Source organism: Colias croceus, chromosome 5 (genome assembly GCF_905220415.1).
Source record: "Colias croceus chromosome 5, ilColCroc2.1".
Lineage (NCBI taxonomy): Eukaryota > Metazoa > Arthropoda > Insecta > Lepidoptera > Pieridae > Colias > Colias croceus.
Window position 1 is genome coordinate 10026065 of NC_059541.1, and position 11599 is coordinate 10037663.

The window sequence follows — 11599 nt, forward strand, 5'->3', positions numbered from 1 at the left end:
ATAGATAATTTGTGTATAAAGTTTCTAGTATGTAAACACCCTAAATTCATTACAATTAGTAAGCTGATTTCCTGTACCTAATTGTTAAGTGGGCAATGAATGACCTATACAAATTTATAGCTACATCAGCTTTCTGTGTATAAAATCGTACGAGACTTGTATAAAAACACGAATTCTGGCTTTATACAACTGATCCATTTTAATTTATCGTGAAATTTTCTACCTTTAGTAGCATAAAAATAAAAGAAATTCTGGAAATTTTTATTGATTTTAAAATATTATTCTAGTTAGTTTTAACTTGTTTTTTAATCAATTTGTGCCCGCGACTTCGTCCATTTTGTACCTAATTAATATTTTATGAGGAACCGGTGCTATTTCTAAAAATAGACTAAATTACACTTTATTACAATACTGCATAATAATAGAAGTCCATTTAAATTAATTAAACTAGTTCTAAGATCGTTAATATGGTAAGATTTTTTGTTATTTTATGTTGATGTAAGAATAATATAATAATTATAAATATCTATGATAATAGTTATAGATACAGGGAATACCCATTTAATTCGTTATGCGCTAAATTTTATCTCGATTTTTTTATACAAAATCGTGGAATTTTTTTATACTATGCATATTAACAATTACGCAGCTATGGAAAAATACCAGATTTGGTATAATAAAAAGACAAAAAATGTGCGAACCTTATAAATATAGTAATTACTAATTAACAATTACGAACGGCATCTAAAACATTGTTTACCGGGTTATACATATAATATCATTCATTAAAAACATCAATAATGGAAATTCTCATGATTTTTAAAGCCTCCATTACTTAGTTTTTCAAATTTATTTATTTATTGCTTGAACAACGAACAACGTACAACGTACGTAGTGAGCTTCAAGTTTGTAACTGCACGGGAAAAACACAGGTCTCTTTTTTTTCCCAATTCTACTAATAGAAAATGTTTGAAATGACCTTTGAATTCATGATTTAGAAAATTCTATATTATATACTTAGATTATATATATTTCTTGTTTTAAAACTTTTAAAACAACCCCTATAGCAAAGACTGCAGTAGTTTTTGAAAATATATGAATAATATTATGGAAAATGCTTTATAATATGTACCAAACTTTTATGTTATTGTTTTTAAGACATGAATTTTTCCCTACTACTTAACTCGAACTTTCGTTCAATTTTACTAGTCATAAATCACGCTTTAAGTCCGTTATAAATTCAAATATCGAATGTAAATTATTTGTTTATACACGCCTATAGAGGGATAATTTAAAATGTTACAAAACTAGTTTTTACTTTTGAGGTGAATTAACTCTAGCGCGTCATTTTTATGTTAATATTTAATCGTTATTCATATATTTATAGCTAATGAATTTTCGTCCGTTTTTTTTTTACATATCGTGACCACGGTCCACACTGATGATTGAATAATTGTTTGATAGATCAATCTATAATACAAATATTATAAAGCTGATGTGTTTATATGTTTGGATGGATGCTAATTGCTAATCTCAAGAAGTACAGGTCCGATTTGAAAAATTATTTCCGTGTTAGATAGCCCATTTATCGAGAAAGTCTAAAGGCTCTAATATGTCATCAAGCTAAGACCAATAGAAGCGGAGCAATGCTTGTTTACTTGTGATTAATTTTTGAAATATATTACGTTCCTGCTATGAACACAAGAGGTCAGCCTTATTACTGATAGATTTTGCCACTTTATGAGACAAATACTTAAAAATATATACATTTTCAATCAAATTTTAAATTAAAGATTAAAACTAGGTAGGTATATAATAATTAAAAAAAACAAATACTATTAACAAATAACGTTTCACCAGTTAAAATTTAAATAATTTATGACGTTCTGGTTTTTGTTAAAATGGTTTTTTTACGCACAAAAATAAAAAATAAAATCTTTCTGGTAATTAAAATATCCTAAGCGCAACCAAAAATAAGGAAAATAAAACCTAAATAGTAAGTATTATCATCAAGAAACCCTAATAACAGCTATTTATGACGCTCGTGGATTTAATTGATTAATAACAACATGCTAAAATCCCAATGTATGCAAATAGCACTTCATTGTTAAAAAATGTCAGCTAACTCGTCATCATATTTTGTAATGACGTCACAAGTATTACGGGTTTATATAATACATACTAATGGACGATTTGCGAATTCATTCCCTTCATTAAACTGTAAATAATTTTAATATGTTCGTGTTAGTACTTTTTTATGTAACTACTTACTTTAATCCTTATTTCCTGTATGCTTGAATATATTTTGATATATATTCTATTTCTTCCACTTTAATATCATTTATATGTAAGTAGTTACATTACTTTAATATGACATCTTTTAGCTTTCTATAAAAAAAATATAACATTGATCTATCGAAAACATGACTTTTACGAATCAAAACCAATTTAACCAACATTTAGCTGCTAATATTATTAAACTCATGACACAAATTAAAAAAAAATAAACAATATTATTACTAAACATTTACAATTATTACACTTACAAGATTGAACAATACAAGGCCATTAGAATCAATTGAATTCCACAAATTCGGAAGGAATCACATAACATAAAATATATATACATCAACCCCAGACATAGTATTATTTATGTGCAGACAAATTCTATCACAAAGCTTATAAATATTAACACCCTGCTTTAGATGCATAGACGATGCTTTATTCGTGCATTGCAAATCAATTCAATACTTATCGATTGGCGCGTAAAGTTTATTCAAGAAATCGTCATATTGAAACTTTTCCTGTTCTAATGTTATCTTTGACTTCAAACTCAAACTTATGTCTTTGTATAGACGAAACTTTAAATAAATTACAATAGAGATACAACGTAGTTAAAAGATTGGTTTTTTATGACTAAAAACTCAGGTTTATAATTTGAAATTATAATATTAGTTTCTATTATTTCTAAAAGCTATTTTCAAGGAGTTTAATGTCTTTAGTCTCTGCACAATACAATTTTATATTTTAACACAAGAAAATGCTGCTCTTATTGCACGCCTCATAAGCGAAGCGTTGAGGTGGGTACTACTGTCACTTCGCGCAAAACATCTGATTTTTCAAACTTAAAATGTCTTTATGTATCATACATTGCACTTGTAAGATAATACATACACACACATATTAAGAAAAAACACTATTTTTAACGTTCATGATATTTTTGATGTCATTTTTGTTATTTAAACTAGTTAAAAAACAGTTTAAAAAAGTTCTGTCTTGGACGTCCGTGTGTCTGTATGTGCGGATCCTTTTTCTTGTTAACACGATAGCGACCGAAATACTTTACTAATCGAGTCTTTTTTTTTCTCTTACGCTTGAGTATGCTCAGGAATAGAACCCTTTCATTTTTCAGGGTCTGATTCGATGTGGTTTAATTGTTATTAAATAAACAAAAAAAATATCGACTTTTTTTTTTTTTTTTTTTATAGTGTACTCAAAATTCACCATTATAAACTCGATTCTTTATACTATAAGCCAAGGTTTAAAAAAATAAGTTGGTAGTCAGTCCCTTAAACCTGCGCAGTTTCACATCTAGGTGGGGCCACAAGAAAAATAGCTCAATTATTACGGTACCGCTTTCTTTACTTTTCCAAATGTTTTATTTTATTTCATTTTTATATTTATAGTCACGTACTCTTTATAAATAATCAATTTTATTGTAAAGGATGAGATTATGAGGCGTGCACTTTTGGATTTTCCAAACTATTTTATTTTTGTATCTGGCTGTAAAACAGTGTCTACTTAGGATAGGTATTTTACATTACGATACATGTTTATTACAAACCTTTTTGCTATCCGCAAATATTATCTATTTAAAAAACGTTAGTTCAATATTAAGAAACAAACAACGATACAAACGTTAGTTATAGAAACCGGTTGCATATAGTACTACAGTTTCAACATAATAACAGTTTACGAGCTCAGAATATAGACTACTAGTGCTGTCAATAATCCTATCGATAAAATAAAATAAATAAATAATATTTAATAGAATCTACGACCGAAGGGGTCTAATTTGATGGACTCTATCTATGACTCTCTTGCGGTCCACTGCACGTTTCGCGATGAAACAAATACTCGATAAATCAGTATTTTATACATAAATTAAAATATTTATAATAATGGAACATTAAATAGGAAGGCCTGCTGCGTATTAATTTATACACCAGTAGAGTATCGTAAACTTTTGTAAGTTTTCGATACACGATCGCGGTAAACAAAGTAAGTACCTACAGGTAATTATTTCTTAGTTCATTTGTAACGTATTGATGAGAGAGTACAGCCCTCTCCAATGAACGCTAAACACTAACAAAAATACCGTCGCAGTTAACATTGTTTTAAAATACCAATATCGATAAAATATATATTTCGATATTTCGACGATTCAGATTTCAATAGATTTGGAATAGGCTTTTGATACATTTGATTAAAAACCTATTCCAAAGTTATAATGTAGCATTTTTGTAAACGCTTGTCAAATACAGTCACCACCCAACAATGTAAGAAACTAAGTCATAATAAAACTAATAATAATACAGATAAACAATGAATTAAATAAACCCTATAATATATTATGTAATATAACTGTTTATAGCAACTTGTATTTGCATTTGGTATTAATTAAGTCTTTAAATGGGAAAAACGAACATGTTAAAATGTATTTTTCTGCTGTTTGGTTCGTTTACAATGTTTAGAATTTTAGCTAGATTTCCACATATTTTTCCATAATATTTATAAGCGCTCTATGTTCTTCGACATAATGATATAATTGAATTATGCTATACTGTCTATGCTTTGCTTCGAGGTTCTTAACCTGAACCAGTAAGAAAAACTTTCATATGATATTTCCACCGCTAGATTTTTTAAATAAAAGTATCCGGGTATTTAACTTTATGCCATTGTCTTTAACTGTGAAAGTGTAACATACAGACAAACTATGGCATTTATAATATTAGCAGAACGTTGTGTATGATTAATTATTATTAATCTATACTAATATTATAAAGTTTGTAATTATGTATGTATGTATGTATGGTTTTCACGCATAAACCTCTCGACCGATTTTGATGAAATTTGGCACAGACAATCTTTAGACCCTGAGAAAAAACATAGGCTACCTTTTATTGCGAAATATGTACCACGGGCGAAGCCGGGGTGAACCGCTAGTATATAATATTTTAGGTATGTGTTCAATCTTAAGTTTTTATTTAACAAAAGATCGCCGTCTGAACTCTGAAGATGTTCTTTACGATCTTGTTCAAAACCTAAAACTTGTTTTCTACCAAACACATTTACCTGTTTCGTCTTGGGCGATATCGTTTTAATTATAAAATTTTGTATCCATTCGTCGAGTCACAGAATAAACGGTCATAATATCTCGTCATAAAGATATTATCTTTACCTCAAAATTACATTCAATTGGAGATTCATATATACATCTGGAGCCCACCAGCTGCAGCATTAATATGTTTATACTAGCTGTGCTCTGCGGTTTTACCCACATTGCTCCGCTCCTCTTTGTTTTAGGGTGATGATATTATAGCCTATAGCCTTCCTCAATAGATGGGCTATCTAACATCGAAAGAATTTTTCAAATCGGACCAGTAGTTCCTGAGATTAGCGCATTCAAACAAACAAACAAACTCTTCCGCTTTATAATATTAGTATAGATTTACTGTCAAATGTCAGCAATGATGTAGGTGCTAATAAAAATGAAAAACAGTTTGTTGAACGGTAAAGGCCCAAACTGTACACTCACTCGGACTTCCCTGGTGAAACAGGATTTTGTTTCTCGTATTATTTTACTAATAAACCACCAATGCTAAAACCCCGTTTCCCAGGTAAGATAAAATAGTTTTCAACAGGTCATATTATAAGTAAATTCAACGTGTTTAGCAGTCATTAATCAGGTTTTGTATCAACGTTGTTTTAAGACACATAAGGAATTACATACATAATAGTTACAGTTATCATTAAGATGGCTCTATATAATTAACTACTCCAGATCTAGCGTGGCTTTCTTCCCATCTACTAAAAACATTTGCATTTACAAGCAAAACAGTTTATATTTGCAGAAATGATAACCGAATTCTACCTTAATAACGCGAATGACTCATACAGTTTCGAAAGTGGAAACTCGACTCTATCCTGATGGAAACTGCAAAATTCTCGTAATTTCTACGTAAGTTTAGAGTCAGTGAATGCAACCGCATAGTTCGTAATAGTGACAGGATTCTGTAAGTCATTGAACTGTTTGCAACAAAACTGGATTCAGACCATATATAGTGCTTAAATCGATGTTAGATATCTTCGGTTACGAAAGTGAACTTTCCAAGATTCGGTAGGTACTAAGAATGAAATACAAGTTATGTTGAATTTGTAGAAATTCAATAGATTTGAATTCTTTTTGTTATTCTCCTTGATCGATATTAATTATAACTGGCGTTCTCTTATTCTATAAAAACTGAATGTCTTGACATTTGTGTTTGAATTTATGACTATTTCTATACGAGAATATATAACCCATGATATATTATAGCTCACTGAGTCAGAGTAAATAAATAAAAAACTATGCAAAGAGGGGTCTTAACGTCGAATCATGAGATGTGTAAATAACTGTATGATTAATATATAGGTAGCACTTGTTACTATGAATTCACAAGTTAAATACGTCAAGCACTTTATCAAAGAAATCGCGAAGATTTTAAACTTATTTGATTTGATTCATACGGTTTTTTTTTTGTTTTATAAAGGTATATTAGAATATTTTTTTGTTTTGTTTTCTGTTCAGTTCAGATAATTGTAAATTTAAAAACTTAAAAGTAAAATAATTTGTTTATAGATCCGATTTAAAAATAACTATAAAAAAGGTTTTACGAAAAAAGACTTCCGTTTAGGATAGGTCAACAAGACATAAACCAAGTCAACTGTTGAACCGGACGGTCTGCGCAATGCAAAAATATAAACGACTTATTTCTTACTTTTATTTGCAACCTAAAATAAGTGCTTTACAGTATTTGCTTATCATAACGAAACAATAAAAAAATAATGTGACCCAATTAAAATTACAAACAATTTTGTTGCATTCAAATCGAGGAAAAAGTGGAAATAGAGTTTTGTTTATTTATGTTATTATTTAAATTATATTTCATCATTCAAACATTTTATTTTAAGCTATAATAATTTAAATGCAAGATAAGACATAGTTATTTTAAGTTTTGCAGTTTACACATAATGCACGTTTGTAACTATTGCTTTTAACGTTATATTTTTTGAAAATTTAATTAATAATAAATATTCTAACAGTCTAATGTCAAAGAAATCTAGAATAAAACTCCTAAGAAAAATATGAAAGGTACATCTAGAAAGATCTAGAGAATTAAAATAAAAATGTTATTCGCAGGTGTGTAACCGGTCTTAGGTTTTTAACCTTTTTCCACTCTTATACCTTTAGCTATTCTCACGCATCTGTTTATTATGATAATATGTCTTTTTACTCCTGATTTGCTCAGCAATACAAATTAAATAAAGACTTTTATTTATTTATTTTTTATTTTTTATTTAGAGGTATTTATAATATAAAATACTACTCTACTTCTGTTAATTTGTAACTACAAATATTTACTCTACTTCTGTTAATTTGCTGTGCACAAATAGAATCTCTGTACGAAGATATTATTAAGGTACTACAATATTTTAAACTTCAGATTATTATTTACAGAAAATTACTCTATAATAATCAGACTTTTCTATATAAAAACTAGAAAATTAATATACTTTACTTATCATTTAAATCTGGACAGGTAAAGCAATAGCAATAATGATAGATACACTCTAGGTTTATGTTTCAATGTTGGTTTATTTACCTTTAGTTACAATTTTCAAGGCTAATTCACATTGAGTTAAAATAAGAAAATTGTTCATTATTTAACTGTATATGACAAGAGTGTATTTATGGAAATAAGAATAATATTTAACGAATCATTTGGTTCCAGTATACCACAACAACTATTACATTATAATATTATACTAGCTTTCCGCCCGCGGCTTCGCCCCCGTTTACAAAGGAAAACCCGCATTGTTCCCGCTCCCGAGGGATTTCCGGGATAAAACCTATCCTATCTCTCAAGTTGGATCGAACTACACATGGTGTGCGAATTTTATTATAATCGGTTAAGTGGTTTAGGAGTCCATTGAGGACAAACATTGTGATACCAGATTTATATATTTAACCATAAACTTAGCAATCAATACCCTGTTATACAAAATAGGAAAACAATTCCATGCATTTATCACATTGTCGATGACTAATTTTGTTTATTTGTAATTTATAACATACACAACATAATTATTAGCATCACTTGAAGGCTTCTCGGCTTAGTTTATCTTTCTGTCACGTTCCCTTTTGCAAGAATACTTTTTATGCATACGTCCGACGTCAAAACAGTTTGTATTGGCATTACGCCGCGATTCGCTTTTCACAGCATAAAAATGTTTCAAGTCACAATATCATAGAATAATCGGGACTAGTCAAACAATTATTTAATACGCTATGTATAAAGAAATGAAATTGAAAACAAAAGAATAATAGGTAGATGTTTTTTCTTAGTAGGTAGGTATAGAGTCTAGCTGACACAACAGTGAAGGAAGCGAAAATCGTAATAAGATATCTAGTGGTTAAATTCTGAACTTTTATTTTAAACTGAACATTTTTATATCAACCTTTTAGGTGTTTTATTTTTTTATAAAATCGCTAAAATCAAAATAGTGGCCAGGAAAAATAGATATTTTTATACATGATATTTCAAACATTCACTATTTACTTATCCTTTATTTGTATAAAACAAACAAATTTTATTGTAGGTTTATTTTGCACGAGAGCGGTTAAATATTGGAAAATGATCAGCTAGATATCAGTTTAGAGATCAGTAATACTATAAGACATTGAAATTTGTATTAATACCAGATGATATTCATAAAGATAGCAAGTATCTTACACCGTTAGATAGAGTCGATTTAAAGTTTGATATGAAAACAATTTCAAATAGGTTTAACGTTATCTATAAAATATATTAGCATTTCGTAATTAATTTGATTTAAATTCTTAATTTTTTTAGCAAATTCAAAGACTAAATAGAAATAACAGCGTCTCGTAATCACATGCACTTTTATAATGGAAGATACGAAAAAATAGCCTAGATAACAACGGAATTAATTAGTCTTAAATGAGTATATTTAAGATTTACTATAATATTTTTTAAGTTTTATTAAAGCAAATTACGGATAAGGAATAAATTCGTGTAAATTCCGAAGAACGATATTTAAAAGGAAGTAACCAGCTCCAGTTAATTATTTTTGTCAGAATGGAAGTATATGTATTATCACTACAAAGTACCGGCTTTTACTTAATAAATACCGCGACAAGGATTTTTAATATAATATTGTTTATTAAGTTTCAACAAATATGTAGCAAAAAGCAAATAATCGTATTTAATCAAACGTGTCTTATTTTGAATACACAAAGACATCGCTTCTTAACCAATGTGCGAAATTTTGACGAACGTAAAAATCTGTAATAAACGTCTATGTTAAAAGTAACGTCTATTTTAATCCATACTATAATATTATAAATGCGAAAGTAACTCTGTCTGTCTGTTACTCAATCACGGCTAAACTACTGAACCAATTTGCATGAAATTTGGTGTGGAGATATTTGTATACCCGAGAAAGGACATAGGCAACCTTTTATTGCGAAATATGTACCACGGGCGAAGCCGGGGCGGACCACTAGTATTACATAAAAGCAAAAAACGATAATCATAATTTTCCTTAAAAGAAGGTTGTATCAGAACCTTGCCATAATTAGAATCGTCCTAAAGGCTATCCATTGTGACAACTTCCGGTCTATTATAATTTCGATGAAGAATGACTTAATATTTATGATAATTTAGATAATTTATTTTTTTTTTTATTTATAATTTTTTTTATTTTTTTTTTATTTATAATAAATATCCATAAATACAAGTAACACTTGGATGTTTTATTTATAATTCGAGCATCGCCGTGGGTGTTACATTTTTTGAGAGGTTCATTTGTCTTAAGATCTCACAAATCAAACTTTATTTTTACTTATATTTTATTTTCGTCATTGCAATAAACAAATGTTTGTGGCATTTGGTTATAACAATTAAAGTATATATCATATCAACCTATCAGCAAAAATAATAATGAAGATTCATCGTATTGAATTGATATTTAGATTAAATCCGGTCAATCAACATTTTTTTATGTTTTATAATTTATATCCAATCATTTTACTTTGATTTGTTTAAAATATCGTTTGAATTGTTTAAAGAATACGTGCTGAATTACTCGTTTTTAACTTTATTTTTTACATTTGCCAATTGTATTCATAAAAAAAATTGAACACATAGACTTTGAAGAAAAATTCTTACTTTCTGAAATCTGTATTAAGATTTGTTCCAATTTTTTGCAAATTATTCACATTAGTTCCGTTAATTCAAATATTTAAAAACTTTTCTGTTTTAAGAAATTACTTACTTTTCAAAGCCCATCGTTTGTTCGACAGCAACCCATCCAGGAACCGATAGCCCTGTTCCCTGCACAGTTTATCAGCCACATTGCTGACAGCACTCGTTAAAGACAGCAAATCGCTGGCCAGAACCACTGACGACGCGTAATCAGGAGACTCTCCCAGGGGACCCTTATCCGCGTCCGAATAGACATTATAACCCTTATCCTTGTGGATTACTCGATCCGACTCATTGACCCTCTCGAATATTTTATCAACCAATTCCTTATCGATACCCAAAATTTGCGCGGTACGATATAATCGGCTGACGTCCCTAGGATCAACATTCTTGGTATCACCTATAACTGTGGCTAGGCGTTTTAGGACCTGCTTATCGATATCTGTGTCATTGTTTTCGGCGACGATCGCGCACGCAAATAAAAGGACTAGAATTATCTTGAGCATAATGCCTGCGTGCGCGCGCGCGGCTAAACACTGACTGAATAAACGCAGGATTCGATCAATGAAATATGTCGCCGATCAAGTATCTAATACTCGCTTGAATCGCTTCATTGTTTCACGCTATTTCCAACTAGAGTGGTCTATGAGAACCATAATAAGAATGCGGTAGGACAGCTTTCGAGGAAAATCCTTTGAAATATAATGCGTAGTGTGCGTATCGAACACAGTATCGAAAATATGTTTTCATCAACATGTTGATTATTATTGACGTTATATCGACTGATTATACTTTATTGATTTTTAAAGTTTTAAAATGATGATATCATAAATTAAAATGGGACGTCAAACTTTTTAGGCGTATACGCATTGTAGCATAAAATTCCCGATGATTGTTTTGAAATTTCCAATACACATAGGAAGAATAATGTTTACAGAAAAAAAGCCTCTATTTTACATACCAGTTTTTATTAATTAACTAAACCTCTTTAAAGTAATAATATAGACTAATACATATTATTATCAAGGACTTAAAAAAATCTTCCAACC

General features: G+C 29.4%; 1 protein-coding gene across 1 annotated transcript in view; it reads right to left on the reverse strand.

Moving 5' to 3' along the window:
* LOC123691615 (nose resistant to fluoxetine protein 6-like) overlaps positions 1–11079 on the reverse strand; it is a 29905-nt gene extending 18826 nt beyond the window's left edge. Inside the window, exon 1 of the mRNA XM_045636100.1 lies at positions 10621–11079. Within this exon, the coding sequence (XP_045492056.1) occupies positions 10621–11056 (436 nt within the window). The 5' untranslated portion in view covers positions 11057–11079. The remainder of the gene's footprint in view (positions 1–10620) is intronic.
* Positions 11080–11599: the final 520 nt, after the last annotated feature.